Source organism: Triticum urartu, chromosome 1A (genome assembly GCF_056163025.1).
Source record: "Triticum urartu cultivar PI428250 chromosome 1A, HENAU_Tu73, whole genome shotgun sequence".
Taxonomy (NCBI): Eukaryota; Viridiplantae; Streptophyta; class Magnoliopsida; order Poales; family Poaceae; genus Triticum; species Triticum urartu.
In genome coordinates, this window is record NC_141873.1 from 254404678 (window position 1) to 254429048 (window position 24371).

General features: G+C 39.9%; 1 protein-coding gene, 1 long non-coding RNA gene and 1 pseudogene across 2 annotated transcripts; 2 read left to right on the top strand and 1 right to left on the bottom strand.

Annotated features, from left to right (window-relative positions):
- The first annotated feature begins 10181 nt into the window (after window positions 1-10181).
- LOC147990749 (uncharacterized) lies at window positions 10182-13769 on the top strand (annotated as a pseudogene).
- A 1199-nt stretch (window positions 13770-14968) lies between these two features.
- LOC125527770 (replication protein A 70 kDa DNA-binding subunit B-like) lies at window positions 14969-17873 on the top strand. The gene is made up of 11 exons (XM_087531286.1): window positions 14969-15245; window positions 15326-15419; window positions 15506-15642; window positions 15722-15803; window positions 15888-16014; window positions 16103-16254; window positions 16334-16622; window positions 16695-16777; window positions 17013-17069; window positions 17681-17725; window positions 17822-17873. The coding sequence occupies exons 1-11, from the start codon at window positions 14975-14977 to the stop codon at window positions 17871-17873; spliced, it is 1389 nt and encodes a 462-aa protein (XP_087387412.1). The 5' UTR covers window positions 14969-14974.
- On the bottom strand, window positions 16052-16714 carry LOC125527871 (uncharacterized). The gene is made up of 3 exons (XR_007292285.2): window positions 16650-16714; window positions 16478-16562; window positions 16052-16121 (listed from the first exon to the last, which is right to left on the bottom strand). It is a non-coding gene; the product is annotated as an uncharacterized LOC125527871 (long non-coding RNA).
- Window positions 17874-24371: the final 6498 nt, after the last annotated feature.

The window sequence follows — 24371 nt, forward strand, 5'->3', positions numbered from 1 at the left end:
TTCTTCGAGTGTTTGCTTAGTAATCTATCTATGTTTGTAATCGTGTGCGAGATATATAATAAATTTAGTTTGAGTTTTGCTTTCTTTACTTTTTTGTTTCAATAAAAAGAAAGGAAATAATGAAAAAGATCATATGTTAATCTTATGGTGAGTAATGACATCACATAAAGAAAAGTATAAGTGCTAAAATTTATTGGAGATTGACAAACATAGCATTGGTCAATGATGCAATTCATGAAATAATTAATAAGGGAAGAGAAGATTCACATGCAAATACACTATCTTGGACATCTTTTATGATTTTGAGACCCCATCAAAATATTATAAGGAAAAATTGTTGACATTGGACAAGGAAGACAACATAATGATTTATGTTTGTTCATATTCACATAGAAGTTACATTTTCATAGATCCTTTAACATGTGGTGCTTGCTCAATATCTTTTCTAGCCAAAAATTCTGTACCAAGTAGAGATGCTACTTGTGCATCCAAAAACCCTTAAACCCAAATCTTATTTTGAGAGTCCACCATACCTACCTATGGATTGAGTAAGATCCTTCAAGTAAGTTTTCATCGGTGCAATAAGGTAATAAAAATTGCTTCTAAATGCGTTAGATCATTTGGTGTAAGAGAAAATTGAGTGTTGTACGAACTTGTGATGGCAAAATAATAAAAGTGACATATTGCATAATAAAGGTTGCTACCACAAGGGGCAATATAATGTGATGTTCTTTTGCACTAAGATATCAAGCATACAAACAAAGAGCGCATGGCAACCTTTGCTTCCCTCTGCGAAGGGCCTATCTTTCACTTTTATGTATTTACTTTTATGCAAGAGTCAAAGTATTCTTCCCTATTCCTTTTTATTTTCTATTTTGCAAGCATCATGTGGTGAGGAAAGATCTAGGCACATATATCCAGTTGGATATGGGTGAGCATGAGTTATTATTGTTGACATCACCCTTGAGGTGAATACGTTGGGAGGTGAAACTATAAGCCCCTATCTTTCTATGTGTCCGGTTGAAACTTTTTGCTCATGTGTATGCGGTGAGTGTTAGCAAATCATAGAACACTATATGATGGTTGAGTATGTAGACTTACCAAAAGGCCCCGATACGTGACCCTTCTTGAAAAGATGATGAATTGTAGTTGCAAAGTTGACTGAGAACACAGTTTGTTGGTTTTCAATAGGGTTTATGCTATACTTCGATATTGTGATGAACTGTTACTTGTTCATGAGAAGTTACATGATGAAAGTTCTATGATAAAGTTTTATGCTAAAGTTTGTTGTTATTATAATAATAATGGATGATGCTTCTATGTCTGTATTTTTTTCTAAGCATGTGGACATATTTTTCAATTTCGGTTTTCGCTTGAGGACAAGCGAGGTCTAAGCTTGGGGGAGTTGATACATCCATTTTGCATCATGTTTTCCTACTATTATTTATAATGTTTTTATGTGTAATAATGCTTCATGGAGTAATTCTAATGCCTTTTCTCTCATAAATGCAAGGTTTGCACAAGGAGGGAGAATGCCGGCAGCTGGAATTTTGGACCTGAAAAAGCTACGTCAGAGTTACCTATTCTACACATCTCCAAATGAGCTGAAAATTCATGGAGAATTGTTTTGGAATATATGAAGAATATTGGAGCAAATAACTACCAGAGGGGGTCCACCAGGTGGGCACAACCCACCTGGGCACGCCGGGGAGCCCAAGCGCGCCTGGTGGCTTGTGTCCTCCTCGACCCACCTCCGGTGCCCCTCTTCTGGTATATAAGTCATTTTGACCTAGAAAAAAATAAGGATAGGTCTTTCGGGATGAAGCGCCGCCGTCTCGAGGCGGAACTTGGGCAGGAGCACTTTTGCCCTCTGGCGGGGCCATTCCCCCGATAGAACTTCGCTCCCAGAGGGGGAAATCATCGCCATCATCATCACCAACAACTCTCCCATTTTTGGGAGAGAAATCTCCATCAACATCTTCAAGAGCACCATCTACTCTCAAACCCTAGTTCATCTCTCATGTTCAATCTTTGTACCGGAACCTTAGATTGGTGCTTGTGGGTGACTAGTACTATTGATTACATCTTGTAGTTGATTACTATATGGTTTATTTAATGGAATATTATATATTCAGATCCATTATGCTATTTAATAGCCCCTTGATCTTGAGCATGATTATCATTTGTGAGTAGTTACTTTTGTTCTTGAGGTCACGAGAGAAATATTGTTGCAAGTAATCATGTGAACTTGATATGTGTTCGATATTTTGATGATATGTATGTTGTGATTCCCTTAGTCGTGTCATGTGAACATCGACTACATGGCACTTCACCATACTTGGGCCTAAGGGAATGCACTATGGAGTATTTATTAGATGATGGATTGCTAGAGTGACAGAAGCTTAAACCCTAGTTTATGCGCTACTTCGTAAGGGACCGACTTGGATCCAAAAGTTTAATGCTATGGTTAGATTTTATCTTAATACTTTTCTCGTAGTTGCGGATGCTTGCGAGGGGGTTAATCATAAGTAGGAAGTTTGCTCAAGCAAGAACAACACCTAAGCACCGGTCCACCCACGTATCAAATTATCAAATTAGTGAACACGGATCAAACCAACATGATGAAAGTGACTAGATGAAATTCCCGTGTACCCTCAAGAACGCTTTGTTTATTATAAGATACTGTTTTGGCATGTCCTTTGCCACAAAAGGATTGGGCTGCCTTGCTGCATTTTTGTTGGTGCAACAAACGCTAGTGTATGTTGCCCGGACTGTCCATAGGCTCAAGACCAAGGTTATAGTATCCAAGACAAGGCCCAACAGAAGAGATAGCTCATTGAGAAATCAAAGGGCGGATCAAGAAGACCAAGACAAGCCAAAGGGGCAAGATATCACTAAGGAAAAACATCCCTTACCGGGCAGGCGAGCCTGGTCGGGTCGAGTCCACTCCAAGAACAAGTCACAAGACCTCCCCGACAAGGGTTGCCAAGACGTTGGCAGCCTGCTTCCCCGCCAAGGCTCCGCCGCTCCACCTCTCAGCGACGCAAGTCACTTATCGGTGTGGTGTCGAGCCCCAAAGTGATTAAGTGGTTGTCATTTGGCATGTGGCAGCCATTTCTGAGGAAGATCACCCCTAAATGACACCCGTCCACGGGCGTGTAGCGCAGGCAGTCAAGAAGGTGGCAGAATGACACAGTAAGGCTTGTCGGGCCACATCCACAACGTGACACTAAGCGGTGCATTTAATGCACCTTGTCCTGTGAACAGAGTTAGGTATGATAGCACTGTGGCTATCTAATCACTGGATAATGACTGTTTTGCCATTGTGGTAACCCCTTGACCTATAAAAGGAGGGCCGTGGCAACCTTAGAAAGGATTCGAACCCTTGTACACTCATACGCGTGTAGCTGCTCTTCCCGAGGCAACCTTGTCGGGCTTGGGCATTGTGCATTCATCACGGTCTTCCATCCAGTCCAACAAAGCAGGAGTAGGATTTTACGCCTCATGGCGGCCAGAACCTGGGTAAAAACTGCCTGAGCCACCACTGTCGTGCTGCTCTCTGGTCTCCGCTCTTTGTGCAATGCGGCCTTCCCCTTGCCGAACCACAAAGGGGCCAATGTCCCCATAGGTGATCGTGTCCAACCACGACATCTTCAGCACGACAGGTAGGGGGAAGCGCTTGTGCGAACCCGAGGTCATAAGCAGCGCGTCGATCTTCATCACTGTATTCTTCATCAACGGCTTCATCATCCATGGCGCCTAAGAAAAAGTCCGGTGGGGCAGCTGATACGTCTCTAGCGTATCTATAATTTTTGATTGTTCCATGCTACTATATTATCTGTTTTGGATGTTTTATATGCATTAATATGCTATTTTATATTATTCTTGGGACTAACCTATTAACCTAGAGCCCATTGCTAGTTTTTTTCCTTGTTTTTGAGATTCGTAGAAAAGGAACATCAAACGGAGTCCAAATGGAATAAAACTCTCACGGTGATTTTTCTTGGACCAAAAGACACCTAGGAGACTTGGAGTGCATGTCAGAAGAGCCACGAGGCGGCGACAAGGGTGGTGGGCGCGCCCTAGGGGGGCCCCTACCTTCGCACCCCCTCGGGACTCCTTGAACCTAGCCCTTGGCCATATATATTCACATATATTCCAGAAACACCAGAAGCATCCACGAAAACAATTTTCCATCGCAGCAACCATCTGTTCCCGTGAGATCCCATCTTGGGGCCTTTTCCGGCATCCTACCGGAAGGGGATTCGATCACGGAGGGAATCTACATCAACTCTATTGCCCTTCAGATGAAGCGTGAGTAGTTTACCTCATACCTACGGGTCCATAGCTAGTAGCTAGATGGCTTCTTCTCTCTATTTGATTCTGAATACCATGTTCTCCTTGATGTTCTTGGAGATCTATCCGATGTAATCTTATTTTGCGGTGTGTTTGTCGAGATCCGATGAATTGTGGGTTTATGATCAGATTATCTATGAATATTATCTTAATCTTCTCTAAATTCTTATATGCATGATTTGATATCTTTGAAATTCTTTTCAAACTATCGGTTTAGTTTGGCCCACTACATTGGTTTTTCTTGCAATGGGAGAAGTTCTTAGCTTTGGGTTCAATCTTGTGGTGTCCTCACCCAGTGACAAAGTAGGGGTAGCGAGTCATGTATTGTATTATTTCCATCGAGGATAAAAAGATGGGGTTTACATCATATTTCTTGAGTTTATTCCTCTACATCATGTCATCTTACTTGAAGTGTTACTCTCTTCTTCATGGACTTAATACTCTAGATGCAGGCAGGAGTCGGTCGATGTGTGGAGTAATAGTAGTAGATGCAGGCAGGAGTCGGTCTACTTGACACGGACGTGATGCCTATATTACATAATCATTGCCTTGGATATCATCATAACTTTTCGCTTTTCTATCAATTGCTCGACAGTAATTTGTTCACCCACCGTATTATTTGCCTTCAAGAGAGAAGCCTCTAGTGAAACCTATGGCCACCGGGTCTATTTTCCATCATATTAGTTTCCGATCTACTATTTTGCAATCTTTTATTTTCAGATCTATAAGCCAAAAAACCCAAAAATATTTAGTTATCTTTTGTTTAGTTTTATTTATCTCTACCAGATCTCACCTTTGCAAGTGACCCTGATGGGATTGACAACCCCTTTATCGCGTTGGGTGCAAGTGTTTGATTGTTTGTGCATGTATTGCTGATTTGCGTGTTCTTCTCCTACTGGATTGATACCTTGGTTCTTAACTGAGGGAAATACTTATCTCTACTGTGTTACATCACCCTTTCCTCTTCAAGGGAAAAACTAACGCAAGCTCAAGAAGTAGTAGGAAGAATTTCTGGCGCCGTTGCCAGGGAGATATACGCCAAGTCAAGCCCACCAAGTACCCATCATAAATTATCATCTCTTGCATTACATTATTTTCCATTTTCCTCTCGTTTTCCTCTCCCCCACTTCTCAAGAAAATTTTTGAAAATATTTGCCCTTTTCTTCGCCCTTCTTCCGTTCATCTTTTTGTTTGCGTTTTGTTTGCTTGTGTGTTGGGTTGCTTGCTTTGTCACAATGGCTCGAGAGAATACCAAATTGCATGACTTTTCCAACACTAATAATAATGATTTTATTAGTACTCTGATTGCTCCCGCCACTAGTGCAGAAGCATATGAAATTAATGCCGCTTTGCTGAATCTTGTTATTAAAGATCAATTTTCCGTCTTTCCTAGTGAAGATGTCGCATCCCATCTGAATAATTTCGTTGAGTTGTATGATATGCAAAATAAGAAAGATGTGTATAATGATATTGTTAAATTGAAATTATTTCCATTTTCACTTCGGGATCGTGCTAAAACTTGGTTTTCATCTTTGCCTAAAAATGGTATTGATTCATGCAATACGTGTAAAGATGCTTCTATTTCCAAGTATTTTTCTCCCGCTAAGATCATCTCCCTTAGGAACGATATTATGAATTTTAAGCAACTTGATCATGAACATGTTGCACAATCTTGGGAGAGGATGAAATTGATGATACATAATTGCCCTGCTCATGGTTTGAATTTGTGGATGATTATACAAAAAAATTATGCCGGATTGAATTTTGCTTCTAGAAATCTTTTAGATTCAGCCGCGGGAGGTACTTTTATGGAAATTACTTTAGGAGAAGCAACTAAACTTCTAGATAATATTATGGTTAGTTATTCTCAATGGCATACTGAAAGATCTTCCACTGGTAAAAAGATGCATGCAATTGAAGAGATTAATGTTTTCAGTGGAAACATGGATGAACTTATGAAATTATTTGCTATAAAGAGTGCTTCTATTGATCCTAATGATATGCCTTTGTCCACTTTGATTGAGAATAATAATGAATCTATGGATGTGAAGTTTGTTGGTAGGAACAATTTTGGTAACAACACATATAGAGGTAATTTTAATCCTAGGCCGTTTCCTAGTAATTCCTATAATAATTATGGTAATTGCTACAACAATTCTCATGGAAATTATAATAATATGCCCTCTGATCTCGATAGTAGTATTAAAGAATTTATAAGTTCGCAAAAGAATTTCAATGTTGTGCTTGAAGAAAAATTGCTTAAGTTTGATGATTTGACTAGGAACGTGGATAGAATTTCTCTTGAGGTTGATTCTTTGAAACTTAGATCTATTCCACCCAAGCATGATATTAATGAGTCTCTTAAAGCTATGAGAATTTCCATTGATGAGTGTAAAGAAAGAACCGCTAAGATGCGTGCTAAGCGAGATTGGTTTGTAAAAGTCTGTTCTTCTAGTTTTTGTGAAAATAATGATGAAGATCTTGAAGTGATTGATGTGACTCCTATTGAATCTGTGTTTTCCAATATAAATCTTGATAAAGATGGAACTGGAGATGAGTCAACTTTAGTTAGAAGGAGTCCCAATGATTCGGAGTTTATAGATCTTGATGCAAAAATTGATAAAAGTGGGATTGGAGAGGTCAAAACTTTAAGTAGCAATGAACCCACTCTTTTGGATTTCAAGGAATTTAATTATCATAATTTTTCTTTAATAGATTGTGTTTCCTTGTTGCAATCCATGTTGAATTATCCTCATGCTTATAATAAAAATAAAGCTTTTACTAAACATATTGGAAATTGAATTGGAAGTTTCTATTCCAAGAAAACTTTATGATGAGTGGGAACCTACTATTAAGATTAAGATTAAAGATTATGAGTGCCATGCCTTGTGTGATTTGGGTACTAGTGTTTCCACGATTCCAAAAACTTTATGTGATGTGTTAGGTTTCCGTGAATTTGATGATTGTTCTTTAAATTTGCATCTTGTGGATTCCACTATTAAGAAACCTATGGGAAGGATTAATGATGTTCTTATTGTTGCAAATAGGAATTATGTGCCCGTAGATTTCATTGTTCTTGATATAGATTGCAATCCAACATGTCCTATTATTCTTGGTAGACCTTTCCTTGGAACAATTGGTGCAATTATTGATATGAAAGAAGGAAACATTAGATTTCAATTTCCGTTAAGGAAGGGCATGGAACAGTTTCCTAGAAAGAAAATTAAGTTTCCATATGAATCTATTATGAGAGCTACTTATGGATTGCATAGCAAAGATGACAATACCTAGATCTATGTTTTTATGCCTAGCTAAGGGCGTTAAACAATAGCGCTTGTTGCGAGGCAACCCAATTTTATTTTTGTTCTTGCTTTTTTGGTACTGTTTTACCATAAATAATTCATCTAGCCTCTCGTTAGGTGTATTTTTGTGTTTCAATTAGTGTTTGTGCCAAGTAAGACCTTTGGGATAGCTTACGGTGATAGTTGATTTGATCTTGCTAAAAAACAGAAACTTTTGCGCTCAGGGAAACAATTCTCATTTTTAGCAGAAGCGTGATAAAATACTCATTTGTTTTGAAGAAGATTAATATACAAATTTCCTTGGTTGTCCTAATTTTTTAGAAATTTTGGAGTTACAGAAGTATTCGAGAGTCACAGATTTGTACAGACTGTTCTGTTTTTGACAGATTCTGTTTTCTTTGTGTTGTTTGCTTATTTTGATTAATCTATGGGTAGTATAGGAGGGTTTGAACCACGGAGAAGTTGGAATACAGTATATATTACACCAATCCTATATACTTAAGAAGTTCACCCCCACTACTTGATTTATCTCAACATGCAACATAGCCACGTCAGCATCCAATCACAAGCATCCACGTCACCCCTAAACAGTCCCACGGAGCCCACCTCCTGAGGTTATTTCTTATTTTTCCTGTAAAGAAAAAAACAAAATCCCCCCAGCGGCCAAGCCCCACACCTCTGATCCGCTCCGGATCATCCTGACGGCGGCGGCGGCGCTCTTGATGCGGCCCGGCCATCACGGCGGCGGCGCTCCGGCGCGACCCGACCATCCCATCGCGCGCCCCAGTTCTTGCAGAGCACCTCCTCATCCCCTTCCCCCGCTCCAGATCCTCCTCACGGCGGCGGCGCTCCGGACGCGGACACGGCCACCCCATCGCCCGCCGCAGTTGATTCGACCATCGCTGTCGCCACCTCCTCCCCTCGCCTCCTCTCCGCCGTCGCCATGGCCGTTGCCCCCGAGCAGCACCTGTCCGACGGAGCATCCCCGAGCAGCGCATGTCTAATGGCTCGAGAAGGAGTACTCCCATCTACCACCAGTCCCTCCCCCGCCCTCCTGCCGCCGCCATGGCCATGGCCTGACGGGAGCTCGCCTTCCCCGCCATGGCCAAGTGGCCAACCTCCGGTGAAGAAGCTCGTCGTGCCTACCAACGCCCCAGTTCCGGTGAGCATGTCTTCCCCTTATTGTAGATTGGGATTGGGCTAGTTTGTTGTTCATCTGATGTCTATGATTTTTAGTGCTTCCATTCACTTCCCAGGTGGGTTGCTCCGAGTTGCTTAGTAGCTTACCTTCAATCGTTGGGTCAACGCATCTGCAGATGAAGGTACCATCCTACTGTTGTTTTTTTCGTTTGCTGACTCCAACCTACATAGCCCACTACTTCAAACCATTTGCAGCCCAATGCTCCAAATGGCCCACACTAAAAATAAGAAAAAACCATTCTACACTAAAAATAAGAAGAAAAAACATTCTGTTGTAGGTAATTGATGGTTGACGCTCCACTTCCTCTCCCCACGATCTGCACAAGAAACTGAAGAAATTGATGATTGATGCTTCACTTACTCTCCCCACGATCTGCAGAAGAAATTGAAGAAATCCCCTTTAAAGTCTGCCCCACCTCAGCTCATCCTTTTCACATCATCTTCCAGCATGGGTGGACGTCTCCCATAGCGTGTTCATAGTGCTTCCGTTGGTGAGAAACTCTCTCCTCTCTCCATGCCATTCCCTCTTGACATATTGCTGACTGAGTCACAAATTTGGACTTTCCAGGTGCTGCTCACTTCAATCATCTTGGTTATTCTTCCCCTGCTGCATGCCCACGTGCCTCACGTTTACAGCTCCTACTGGTATACAATGTTCCCACCCAGTGCTACTCCTAAAATTTGGTATCTTTCCCTATTCTGGATTTTCATTTATATGCAATTTTTTAACTTGATTCAATGCATAGCCTTGCATTTTAATTCCTTGCCTATTATGGATTTTAGTTTGCTTCATCCAAGTAGTTTGCTTCACTCAAATCTGAATTAAGTTTTGCTTGATTCAACATGTACCCTTACATTTAAATTCTCATGTGGAACAATTAAACAAAAGTGTCTTCCATTTTGCCCTGCATTCAACTATTCCCGTTCCCGTGGGTTTCTTAGGGTTGTCGACATGGATAGCGCAGAAAGTTCTTTGTGTTATTCAGGTGGGCATGGGGTTGGTCATACACGAGGAGTTCCACGTGGATGTGGTCGTGGACGTGACGTGGACGGGCACGCCGTCCATCAGTACCTGATTCCACTCCTCGATCAAACTCACATGTTGCCACCGAGAACCGTCGTAGGCGTTTGGATGTAATCACTAGAAACAGGAGCCGAGGAAATGAAGCATCGACCACATCGATGTCAGACACACATAATCAGATATTTGCCCATAAACATAAGCTTTTGCCTAAATTAATCCATGTTCATGTGTCCAAGTTCAGTGATCATTTACGTTTACAAAAAAACCCTCTCTTTGTGCCTCATCTTTCAGGAACTATATTTGAACCCTTAACGCTTGGAGGTCCCCAGTGTTCTTGCCAACATTGTGGTGCTCTCTTTTGGTATGACGAGCGTGTACGCAGAGAAAGGCATACTCAAAATCCAGCATATAATTTGTGCTGCAAAGGAGGAAAAGTTTCCCTCCAGCCATATGATCCTCCTCCTCATCCTCTATTGGATTTACTCACTTCATAGAATAGTTCACTCTCAAGCCACTTCTTTCATCATATTCGTCAGTACAATATCATGTTTGCCATGACTTCAATGGGAGCTAAAATTGATGAGTCCATAAATGATGGCCGAGGCCCATACATTTTCAAGATCAGTGGCCAAGTCTGCCACCATGTTTGTTCAATGAGACCATCTAGAGGACAGAGACCAGAATATGCACAATTATACATATTTGATACAGAGTGTGAGGTTTCAAATAGAATAAATGTTGCCTCATCTTCGCGCACCGGTTCATCTTCGCGCACCACTTCATCTTCGCGCATTACTTCATCTACACGCACTTTGCTCCAAGCTAATGAAGGCATTATTCAGTCCCTCATAACAATGTTGAACACACATAATCCCATTGTGAAACTATTTAGAACAACAAGTCAAAGATTACATGGCAATGATTCTGACCATTTATACATCAGAATATATGACAAACCTGATGCCCATGGAGATATCTATAGTGCTCCAGTTGCATCCGAAGTTGTTGGATTAGTGGTTGGAGATTTAGGGTCTTCTAATGTTGGACGAGACATTATGATGGAAGATCATTCATCAGGCTTACAACAGATCAATGAAAAACACTGCAAGTTTATGTCCATGCAATATCCTCTTTTATTTCCATATGGTGAGGATGGTTATCATAATGAGCTTATGTGCCTTCCAGTGTCAAATGCATCAAATCAATGCCAAAAAGTCACAATGCTAGAATACTATGCATATAGGTTACATGATAGGCCAAATGACTTCAACACTCCATTACAATGCAAAAGGTTAACATAGGCTTACTTTGTGGATGGCTATTGTTCTGTTGAAACCTTTCGTATTGCATTCTACCGCAAGCCTAGCTTTCAACAGAAATACATATCATCATCATTCAGTTGTTTAGCAGATTCTGTGTCAAAGGGTATTACACCAGGTTCTTCTATTGGCCAAAGGATTATATTACCTTCCTCATTTACTGGAGGCCCTCGCTACTTATACCAAAACTACCAAGACTCCATTGCTATTTGTAGAAAATATGGTTGCCCAGATCTGTTTGTCACGTTCACATCAAATGCTGCTTGGCCTAAAATTACAGAGGCTCTATCATCCATTCCTGGTCAAGAACCATCTGACCGTCCAGATATTGTCAACCGGGTATTCAAAATGAATCTTAATATTCTAATGGATGATCTTAAAAAGAAACAATTCTTTGGACCCATAAACGCAGGTAATAAGTGTTCTCTTAAACTTATATTCCCTTCTCTGACATAGTTTTCTTCCGGTTATTAAACATGTTTTACATTCCTGTAGTTATCTACACAGTTGAATTCCAGAAACGCGGACTCCTACATGTTCATATAATTATATGGTTAGCCAAAGAAGCACCTTTAGATGCACAGAAGATAGATTCCTATATTTCTGCTCAGTTGCCAGATCCTGTAAAAGATCCAATAGGATATGAGGTTGTTTCTTCTTTTATGGTGCATGGCCCTTGCGGCCCTCTCGGCCAGTCGTCACCATGTATGTCAGAAGGAAAATGCACCAAATTTTACCCAAAGGAGTTCTGTGAGCAAACAACTGTACGGGGGAATGGTTTCACAGAATATGCCCGACCAAATAATGGAATAACAGCTAGGAAAAATAATGTTGACATTGACAATAGATTCATTGTTCCTCACAATGTGGACCTGGTGGTTAAGTACCAAGCTCACATAAATGTAGAGAAGGTTAACCATGATGGTATGCACAAATATCTTTTCAAGTATGTCACAAAAGGATTCGATTGTGCTAGAATTGGCCTCCACGGCAAGTCTTCAACATCAGCCTCATCAACTAAAACCATTAATGAAATTGATAATTATTTAGAGTGTCGTTGTGTGACACCAAATGATGTTGCTTGGCGGTTGCAGCAATATGATGTTCACCATACAGACCCTTCCATAGAAAGGCTCCCTGTTCATCTTCCTCTTGAGAACAATGTAATTTATTCGGAAGATGATAATCTGGAACAAGTTATTGAAGACCCCAAAAATGTGACCACTAAACTCACTGCATGGTTAGATGCTAATATGCAACACCCTGAAGCTCGACAATACACGTACATAGAATTTCCAGAATATTGGACATGGCACCATCAAGGGAAATACTGGGATCATTGTCGAGGTCCTCAAAAAACAATTGGCCGAGTGGCACATGTCAACCCTTCACAAGGAGAGCCTTTCTATTTGCGAATGTTGCTGAACATTCGTAAAGGTCCAACCTCCTTCGCTGATATCAGGACTATATCAGGCCAAGAATATCCTACATTTCATTCAGCATGTGAAGCTTTAGGACTCCTAGGTTATGACCAAGAGTGGTCCAATGCATTAAAAGATGCAGCTCAGTGGGCATCACCATTCCAATTATGTCAGCTTTTTGTTACCCTTTTGCTTTTTTGCAATGTAACAAATCCTATCAAGCTTTTTGAGGAGCATGCATCAATGATGTCTGAAGATATAGCACATCGGTTGAATCTTCATCCTTCTCAGTTGAGCAGTTCATCACTAGATTCGTACGTGGCATCCTGTGTTCTCATTGAGCTGGATAAATTGCTGAAGGATTCCGGATATTGCTTATCACATTTTAGTTTGCCACTGCCAGATGATATAGGAAATGCTTCTGCACAAAATAGGCTTTTGCTGGATGAGCTTACCTATGACATTCCAAACATGACATCCACTTTGAATGATAATATTCCGAAGCTAAACAACAACCAGAAGGATGTATTTCATGCTATCTATAATTCTGCCATAAATAATGAAGGTAGAACATTCTTTGTTTATGCATGTGGAGGGACTGGTAAAACTTTCTTATGGACTACTTTACTTTATTCTTTGCGGAGTCAAGGGAAAATTGCATTGGCAGTAGCATCCTCGGGAATTGCTTCTCTATTGCTCCTGGGAGGTCGAACACCACACTCCCGTTTTAAAATTCCTTTGGAAATTTCAGAGAATTCAATGTGTACCATAAAGAAAAATACACACCTGGCAGAACTTATTCAAAATACATCTCTTATAGTTTGGGATGAAGCACCAATGAATCATAGATATTGTTTTGAAGCACTAGACTGCACTCTCAGAGATATAATGTCAGATACTAGACCCTAATGCCGAAGACATGTAGTTTGGAGGTATCACTGTAGTTCTTGGTGGGGATTTTCGGCAAACACTACCAGTGATAAAAAATGCAACCAAGCAACAGATTTTGAAATCTTGCATTGTTAACTCTTATTTGTGGAACAAGTGCACACTTCTACAGTTGAATGAAAATATGAGGCTCACCTCAGGGTGTGTGTCCATCTCCAGGAAAGAAGAACTACAGAATTTTGCTGACTGGCTCTTATGAATTGGAAATGGCACTGGGCCTTTTGTTCCTGTTCCAAATGAACCCAATAGCATATTTATACAGATCCCCCAGTATCTCCTTTTGTCCCCAGATTCTAGAAATATAGATGGATTGATACCATTTGTCTACAACTCAGGCTGTGAGTCAACTAACATTACATCATATTTGTGTGATCGTGCAATTCTTGCACCTACGAATGATGTCGTTTCTAAAATAAATACAAGAATGATTTCTCGGCTAGCAACAAGTGAAATGTCATATTATAGTTCAGATTCAATTGATGATAGCTGTCCTAATCATTCTACTCTAGAAGCATTATATCCAACAGAGTTGCTAAACACCATTGACATACCTGGACTTCTAGATCATATACTGCATTTGAAAATTGGTGTTCCCATAATGCTACTACGTAATCTTGATCCATCAAGGGGGCTTTGTAATGGCACTAGACTCATTGTTACACAACTGACTGGTCGTGTCATTGAAGGAGAAATCATAACAGGGAATGCTATAGGTTCAAGAGTGTATATTCCTCGAATTGTCACTACTTCATCTCAGTCTAAGTGGCCTTTCAAATTGAGGCGTCGCCAGTTTCCTGTTCGCCTTTCATATGCTATGACAATAAACAAAAGTCAGGGGCAAACACTAAACCGAGTTGGTGTCTACTTGCCATCTAATGTCTTCTCACACGGTCAATTATATGTGGCATTTTCAAGAGTTACATCACCAGACGGCTTGCGAGTTTTCATTGAAAATAGCCTAGTTTCTTATGAGCATTGCACACATAATGTAGTATATGCCGAGGTAGTCAATCAAATTAATACATATAGAATCTAAAACAGCTAGGTATTTTATCCACTCAAATTTATGTTATGCCTGAAATTTCACAAGTATGTAATACATTTTTTCTGCATGCCATCATTTTTTCCTAACATTCTTATTCATTCAGATCCATCTCCCCTATGGAGTCAACTACGTAACTTAAAGATATTACAGTGGGACAACAAAACTGTAAGGTCTTTGCACAGGTAATAAGGCTTTGGGATGCTATAAATACGAATCCCAGATATGGAAATGCTTTGATCAGCATTGATGGCATTCTCTTGGATGAAGATGTACGTCCATTTTTATAGTTACCTATTTAACTTTATACAATAACATTGTTGTTCCAAATCATTTGATTACTTGAACTTTTGTAGAGATCCATGGCACACATTAGTGTGCCTAAAAAAATTGAAAAACAATTTCGTGGGTTGCTATCTCAAGGATCTTTCTATATTATTTCAAATGTTGCAGCTATCGATATCAGAAGCAAATCATATGTCTATCGCCATCAGAATTACATGCTGCAATTCAAAGAAGACACAAAGGTTCATCTGCTACATTCAAGAGGTGCAGATATACCTACACTTTTGTTCGACTTTTGCCCATTTGATCAGCTGCCACAAAAAGCAATTGATTCCAAGCCACTCCTAGGTAACATAATGTGCTTGACTTATCTATCTCTTAACCACTATACTTCAATGCATAACGACTTGCATACTTGAACCTTTTAGATGTGATAGGAGTAATATGTGATGTTGGTCCATATGACTATGCTAGCCAAACATCTCAGCACAAATTTCAGAAGATCAAAATTCGCAACCTAGAGTATGTCTTCATAGCTGCTCCTATCATTCAATTTTTTTACCTTAATAACCTGTTCCCCTCAGAATGACTATACCTTAATTTTCTAGAGAACAAACACAAGAATTAGTTCTATGGGGCCAGCATGGAGAATCATTTGATGAAGAAACAGTACTTAAAAAATCTCAAGAAGGAATTATCATAGCCATTTTTGCTGGTGTAACTGCAACTCTACAAAGGTTTACAGGTAACTTACAAAAAAAACTTGCCCAAAAAAATAATAAACATATTTATTTAAACATCCTATTAACAACATAAGTTTATAGGTATGATACAAGGATCCTCAAGTTCTGCGACACAATTATATCTTGATCTTGATATACCTGAAGTTCAAAAGTACCGCACCAGGTTCTCTCTTTCTCACTCTTACACATACAGAATTTATGTTTAGCACTACAACAAACTAATATTTTATATGAAAAACATTTGAAGCTATCAATGGAAATGCCCAACTCTACAAAAGCATCTCCCTCAGGTCAAACAAGTATCTCCACTTGAAGTAGCAGGCAAACTATACACCATTGAAGAAATATCTAACCTTCCAACGTCATCTTTTCAGGTGAACACTTCCTCATGCAGTTCACTTTTTCCTGCCTCGCCATTTAAAATAAAATAGATTATTGATACTTCATCCTTTTTTGTGCCAGGGAGGAGCAACCTTCAGCACTATCGCAAAAGTAGCATCAATTATACCGTCAGTCAAATGGTACTACAAAGCATGCAAGCGTTGTGGAAAAGGATATAACAACATGACAGATACCCCAACATGTGGCTGCCAATTTCCAGTTCCATGCCCAATGTATTATATATCTTCTTAAAATCTAATAATTAAATAATTCCTTTTTTATCATGTCACTAACAACTATACCATGCTTCAGGTACAAACTTCCCCTTACACTAACAGATAACTCGGGAAGTTTGGATGCAACTGCTTTTGCTAGAGCAGCTGAAGACTTAGTTGAGCGTCATGCTGATCATGTTTCAATGAGTATGAAGATAGAAGCTATAGATCATGTGCTTACCCCGGATAAGGCCATTGGTAAAGAAAAGTTATTCTACATAGGAATGAACACTGATTCGTCTGCCAAGTACCCTATAAATTATGTCCTGAAAAAAAGTTTCTTTGTCAACAATACTGAATCAACACCTGTTCCACGTGCTCCAAAGGTAAGCACCTTCTTACAGATTCATTACCTTCATATATCATGGTTATTAACATAATGTGTGAAGCTTTTTTAGTCAGGCGAGGATACAACCACCAATGACAATACTCTTGCAACTCATAAGCCAATGTCTATCAGCATAAAGGAAAACGAAAATAGGTAATGCTTCATAAACTTGGATTTTAAACATCTCTCTTATTGCTTCTCCATTATATGACTTGTCACAATGATACTTTTATGTGAAAGTCCAAATGGAATTGAATGTTAGTCTTTTTCCCTTCTCAAATGCTTTCTCTTTTTTATATGCTGCTACATGTAATCTTTCATAAACCTCCATCTTATTGTATTCCTCTGATCAACACTACTTTACATCTATGATGTACATTACAATCAGGATCAATGCAAAAAGAAGAATTGATTTTACTGAGAGTGATGCCGACAAATCTAACAGGTATGAGAACACTCACAAAACCTTAGTGCACCATGGTTCTCCAATAACTACATAAGGCACATACAAACTTCCTGGTAGCAGTTAGAAGTAACCATTAACAACAAGTAAAGTACACAGTAATAGAAATCACATAAATCCATTGGCAGCACCTGAAGCATCACATTTCCTAATGTGGTGTTAGGCTTCATTTAACTCGCGTTTACATGTCACACTAATGGAGTTGTCAAGCTAAATCCTAGCTCTGTCTTCTAGAATTCTTTGCCTGCTCCATTTTAAAGTCTATAAGATTACCAAGCTTTTACCAACTAAATGTTAATTTCACAAAATCAATTCCGACTCACAATTATTTGTAGTCTCCTTACACAAAAATTACTGGTCATGCAAGTGAACACTAACTTATACATGCTATATTGTGCTCAATATTGGGAATATGATATATTCAGGATTACATCTCATCCATGGTATGTTTCCCAAATGGTAACTTATTTCAAGTACATGGGGGTTCTTGGGTTACATTTATATTCTCTTACCCAGTTCATTTTCTATTTTGATTCATGCTTTATTACTTTCAATATCTGATATAATAAATGGAACCAATTTTCTAAATGCAGCTCAAAGGAACCGGAAGAAAGTACTACGAAAAAGAACAAGCATGAGTATGTTGTGTTTCTCACACCCTTTATACAAATTTAGCCAACAATATGAGTTTCTTCCTACATATATTTGCAGTTGCCAAAAATCTCCATCAACAGGAATGTAGATACACTTCCAGAAAAACTACATCAACAGGAACAGCCAGAGTAGAGGAACATTTGGACGATTTAAGTACTTTACATTGACTATATAAACTTTCATTTTCTGATTTAAAAAACCAGTAATATATTGTGGTATTTACTTTTTTTTGACAATGCTTCATTTTCCAATATAGGCAGGACAACTTATACTCTGCTACAAATGAGAAATGAGGAATAACGTACATCGCCTACAACCAGAAATAACATAGTCCTTGTGTTCATACCACTTTGCTCAACTTCTATTGTAACCAAGGAACATTACAAATTTTGTTCAACTACCAACTTATCAGTGGTTCCAGTTTATGTTCTTTGTTGGACTTATGATCTCAATACAAACCTACAGTGTCTGTTCAAATATATTCATGAATGGATACAATTTATGTTCTTTGGTGCACTTATTATCTCGATAGAAACCTACAGTGTGTATTAAAGTAAATTCATGAGTGGATCAGTTTATGTTCTTTTTTGCAATTAGGATCTCAATACAAACCTACACTCTGCATTAAAATACATGAATGCTAATTTGATTTTTGCATTAACCATTACTTAAACATCTTTCGGTTAGACATTCTTTCCTATGTGAGACACCTATATAAGACCCCCCCCCATAATATATTGTACTCGCCACAACTTCATCTTTCAAATCAGAAATTTTTGACTACCGGCACAAAAATGGACAGCCAACACGAAGGCAACAGGTACGACTACTGCATACAATGTTGTTTTCTACATCCCTATGCTTGCTGCAAATAACATTAAACACATAAATCTTTCTCCAGGATACAATATGATGGACCAAGGAATGTTCTGCCCCACTCAACAACTAATTCATCAAGGGAGGCTCAGAAGAAGTACATGGAGGCAACTGAAAAGAAAAAGACTACTCCAAAACCACCAGTGTCTGTTGCTTTCAGAGAAACTGTTGCACGTGAAGACAACACCACCAAATACATCTTCAAGTACATTACGAAAGGAACCCACATGAACAGATAGTTCTCAACGAAGAAGACCCCAACTACAAATAAATTATACCACATATTATGTTATTTTTATGAACAGCGTATAATTATGACTATACATATGTATTTTCTAATTTTCAATAAGTATTTATGATTATACATATGTGTTTTCCAAATTTCAATTATTATATTGTTCGTCCAAATATTCATCTTCTATGGAAAATAAATATCATCGAAATGTATTGCATCCAATTTCCGCCGCAATGCGCGGGGTATTATCTAGTATAAATAAAGAATGAGTTCACAACAGTACCATAAGTGGTGATTTATTTTCTTACACTAACGGATCTCATGAGATTTTCTGTTGAGTTTTGTGTTGTGAAGTTTTCAAGTTTTGGGTAAATATTTGATGGACTATGGTATAAGGAGTGGCAAGAGCCTAATCTTGAGGATTCCCAAGGCACGCCAAGGTAATATTCAAGGAAAACCAAGAGCCTAAGCTTGGGGATGCTCCGGAAGGCATCCCCTCTTTCGTCTTCGTCTATCGGTAACTTTATTTGAGGCTATATTTTTATTCACCACGTGATATGTGTTTTGCTTGGAGCGTCTTGTATGATATGAGTCTTTGCTTTTTAGTTTGCCACAATCATCCTTGCTGTACACACCTCTTGAGAGGGACACACATGAATCGTGATTTATTAGAATACTCTATGTGCTTCACTTATATCTTTTGAGCTAGGCAATTTTGCTCTAGTGCTTCACTTATATCTTTTTAGAGCACGGTGGTGGTTTTATTTTATAGAGATTGTTGAACTCTCATGCTTCACTTATATTATTTTGAGAGTCTCTCTAAACAGCATGGTAATTTTCTTTGGTTATGAACTTAGTCCTAATATGATAGGCATCCAAGAGGGATATAATTAAAAAACTTTCATATAAAGTGCATTGAATACTAGGAGAAGTTTGATTACTTATGATTTTTTTGAGATATGAAGACGGTGATATTAGAGTCATGCTAGTGAGTAATTGCGGATTGGAGAAATACCTATGTTAAAGTTTGTGATTCCCGTATCATGCACGTATGGTGAACCGTTATGTGATGAAGTCGGAGCATGATTTATTTATTTATTGTCTTCCTTATGAGTGGTGGTCGGGGACGAGCGATGATATTTTCCTACCAATCTATCCCCCTAAGAGCATGCACGTAGTACATTGTTTTGATGACTAATAGATTTTTGCAATAAGTATGTGAGTTCTTTATGACTAATGCTGAGTCCATGGATTATACGCACTCTCACCCTTCCACCATTGCTAGCCTCTCTAGTACCACACAACTTTCACCGGTACCTTACACCCACCATATAACTTCCTCAAAACAGCTGCCATACCCTATTATGGCATTTCCATAGCCATTCCGAGATATATTGTCATGCAACTTCCATCGTTTCGTTTATTATGACACACTTCATCATTGTCATATTGCTTTGCATGATCATGTACTTGACATCGTATTTGTGGCAAAGCCACCATTCATATTTTTTATACATGTCACTCTTGAGTCATTGCACATCCCGGTACACCGCCGGAGGAATGCATATATAGTCATATTTTGTTCTAAGTATCGAGTTGTAATTCTTGAGTTGTAAGTAAATAAAAGTGTGATGATCATCATTATTAGAGCATTGTCCCATGTGAGGATAGGATGATGGAAGCTATGATTCCCTCACAACTTGGGATGAGTCTCCAAACTTTACAAAAAAATAAAAGAGGCCAAAGAAGCCCACACAAAAAAAGAAAAAAAAATGGGAGAAAAGAGAGAAGGGGCAATGTTACTATCCTTTTTCCACACTTGTGCTTCAAAGTAGCACCATTATCTTCATGATAGAGAGTATCCTATGTTGTCACTTTCATATACTAGTGGGATTTTTTCATTATATAACTTGGCTTGTATATTCCAATGATGGGCTTCCTCAAATTTCCCTAGGTCTTCGTGAGCAAGCAAGTTGGATGCACGCCCACTTAGTTTCTTTTTGAGCTTTCATACACTTATAGCTCTAGTGCATCCGTTGCATGGCAATCCCTACTCACTCACATTGATATCTAGTGATGGGAATCTCCATAGCCCGTTGATATTCCTAGTTGATGTGAGATTAGCTCCTTCTTTTGGTATTCTCCACAACCACCATACTCTATTCCACCTATAGTGCCATGTCCATGGCTCACACTCATGAATTGCGTGAAGGTTGAAAAAGTTTGAGAACATCAAAAGTATGAAAAAATTGCTTGGCTTGTCATCAGGGTTGTGCATGATTTAATACTTTCTGTGATGAAGATGGAGCATATCCATACTATATCATTTTGTAGGGATAACTTTCTTTGGCCATGTTATTTTGAGAAGACATAATTTCCTTGTTAGTACGCTTGAACTATTATTGTTTTTATCTCAATATAAACTTTTGTTTTGAATCTTATGGATCTGAACATTCATGCCAAAGTAAAGAAAATTACATGGATAAATATGTTAGGTAGCATTCCACATCAAAAAATCTGTTTTTATCATTTACCTACTCGAGGACGAGCAGGAATTAAGCTTGGGGATGCTTGATACGTCTCCAACATATCTACAATTTTTTATTGTTCCATGCTCTTATATTATCTGTTTTGGATGTTTTATATGCATTAATATGCTATTTTATATTATTTTTGGGACTAACCTATTAACCTAGAGCCCAGTGTCAGTTTCTGTTTTTCCTTGTTTTTGAGATTCACAGAAAAGGAATATCAAACGGAGTCCAAACGGAATAAAACTTTCGCGATGATTTTTCTTGGACCAAACGACACGCATGAGACTTGGAGTGCAAGTCAGAAGAGCCGCGAGGCAGCGGCAAGGGTGGGGGTGCGCCCTAGGGGGGGCACCCCTACCTTTCCACCCCCTTGGGACTCCTCTGACCTAGCCCTTGGCCCTATATATTCACATATATTCTAGAAACACCATAAGCATCCACGAAAACACTTTTCCACCGCCACAACCTTCTGTTCCCATGAGATCCCATCTTGGGGCCTTTTCCGGCATCCAGCCAGAGGGGGATTCGATCACGGAGGGCATCTACATCAACTCTATTGCCCTTCTGATGAAGCGCGAGTAGTTTACCTCAGACCTACGGGTCCATAGCTAGTAGCTAGATGGCTTCTTCTCTCTCTTTGGTTCTCAATACCATGTTCTCCTTGATGTTCTTGGAGATCTATCCGATGTAATCTTCTTTTGCGGTGTGTTTGTCGAGATCCGATGAATTGTGGATTTATGATCAAATTATCTATGAATATTATTTGAATCTTCTCTGAATTCTTATATGCATGATTTGATATCTTTGTAATTCTCTTTGGACTATCATTTAGTTTGGCCAACTAGATTGGTTTTTCTTGCATGGGAGAAGTGCTTAGCTTTTGGTTCGATCTTGCGCTGTCCTCACCCAGTGACTGTTGGGGAACATAGTAATAATTCAAAAAAAAACCTACGTGTCACCAAGATCAGTCTAGGATATACTAGCAATGAGAGAGAGGGAGTGCATCTTCATACCCTTGAAGATCGCTAAGCGGAAGCGTTACAAGAACATGGTTGATGGAGTCGTACTCGCGGCGATTCAAATCGCGGAAGATCCGATCCTAGCGCCGAATGGACGGTGCCTCTGCATTCAACACAAGTATAGCCTAGGGACGTCTCCTCCTTCTTGATCTAGCAAGGGGAGAGGAGAAGTTGAGGGAGAGCTCCGGCAGCACGACGGCGTGGTGGTGGAGCTTGCGGTTCTCCTGCAAGGCTTTGCCAAGCACTATAGAGGAGAAGGAGGAAGCATTTGAACATCGGAATGGTTCCGAGTGGTTCGGGCATTTTTCCGGAGTACCGGGAGGTTACTGGAACCCCCCGGGAGAAGTATTGGGCCTATTGGGCCTTATTGGAGGGGAGGAGAAAGGCCACATGAGAGGGGCGCCCCCTCCCCCTAGCCCAAACCGAGTTGGACTAGGGGAGGGGGTCGGGCCCCCTCTTTCCTTCTCCCTCTCTCTCCCTTCCCCTTTTCCCTCTCCGGTGGAAGGAAGGAAGGGGGGCCGAATCCTACTTGGACTAGGAGTCCAAGTAGGACTCCCCCTTATGGCGCGCCCCCTAGGCCGGCCACCTCCTCCTCCCCCCTTTATATACGGAGGAGGGGGCACCCCAATGGCACAACAGACATCTCTTAGCCGTGTGCGGTGCCCCCTCCATAGTTTACCACCTCGGTCATATCGTCGTAGTGCTTAGGCGAAGCCCTGCACCGGTAACTTCATCATCATCGTCGCCACGCCGTCGTGCTGGCGGAACTCTCCCTCGTCCTCAACTGGATCAAGAGCTCAAGGGACGTCATCGTGCTGAACGTGTGCTGAACACGGAGGTGCCGTACGTTCGGTGCTAGGATCGGTTGGATCGTGAAGAAGTTCGACTACATCAACCATGTTACTAAACGCTTCCGCTTTCGGTCTACGAGGGTACATGGACACACTCTCCCCTCTTGTTGCTATGCATCTCCTAGATAGATCTTGCATGATCGTAGGAATTTTTTTGAAATACTGCATTCCCCAACAAAATATACCTTTGTTCACTTTTTCCATCCTTCTTATCCGCCAAGTATCTAGGGTAGTTCCACTTCTAGTGACCATTTCCTTTGAAGTAGAAGCACTCAGTTTTAGGCTTGGGTCTAGCTTTGGGCTTCTTCATGGGACTGGCAACTTTCTTGCCATTCTTTTTGAAGTTTCCCTTTCTTTCCCTTGCCCTTTTTCTTGAAACTAGTGGTCTTGTTAACCATAAACACTTGATGCTATTTCTTGATTTCTACCTTCGTTGATTTCAGCATCGCGAAGAGCTTGGGAATCGTTTTCGTCATCCCTTGCATATTATTGTTCATCACGAAGTTCTATTAACTTGGTGATAGTGACTAGAGAACTCTGTCAATCACTATCTTATCTGGAAGATTAACTCCCACTTGATTCAAGCGATTGTAGCACCCAGACATTCTGAGCACATGCTCACTAGCTGAGCTATTCTCCCCCATCTTGTAGGCAAAGTACTTGTCAGAGGTCTCATACCTCTTAACACGGGCATAAGTCTGAAATAACATTTTTAGCTCTTGGAACATCTCATATGCTCCATGGCCATCAAAACATTTTTGAAGTCCCAGTTCGAAGCCGTAAAGTATGGTGCAATAAACTATCAAGTCGTCATCATACCGAGCTTGTCAAACGTTCATAACGTCGGCATCTTCTCCTGTAATAGGTCTATCACCTAGCGGTGCATCAAGGACATAATTCTTCTGTGCAGCAAGGAGGATAATCCTCAAATCACGGACCCAATCCGCATCATTGCTACTATCATATTTCAACTTAGATTTCTCTAGGAACATATCAAAAATAAAACAGGGGAGCTATGCGCAAGCTATTGATCTACAACATAGATATGCAAAAACTATCAGGAATAAGTTCATGATAAATTAAGTTCAATTAATCATATTACTTAAGAACTCCCA

What these genes read in the sequence shown, in the direction of transcription:
- LOC125527770 (XM_087531286.1), top strand. Translation starts at nt 14,975, where the DNA reads ATGGCACACATTAGTGTGCCTAAAAAAATTGAAAAACAATTTCGTGGG. An exon ending in TTTCCAGTTCCATGCCCAAT is followed by an intron (nt 16,255 to 16,333) that starts GTATTATATATC and finishes ACCATGCTTCAG; the next exon opens with GTACAAACTTCCCCTTACAC. An exon ending in GATGCCGACAAATCTAACAG is followed by an intron (nt 17,070 to 17,680) that starts GTATGAGAACAC and finishes TTCTAAATGCAG; the next exon opens with CTCAAAGGAACCGGAAGAAA.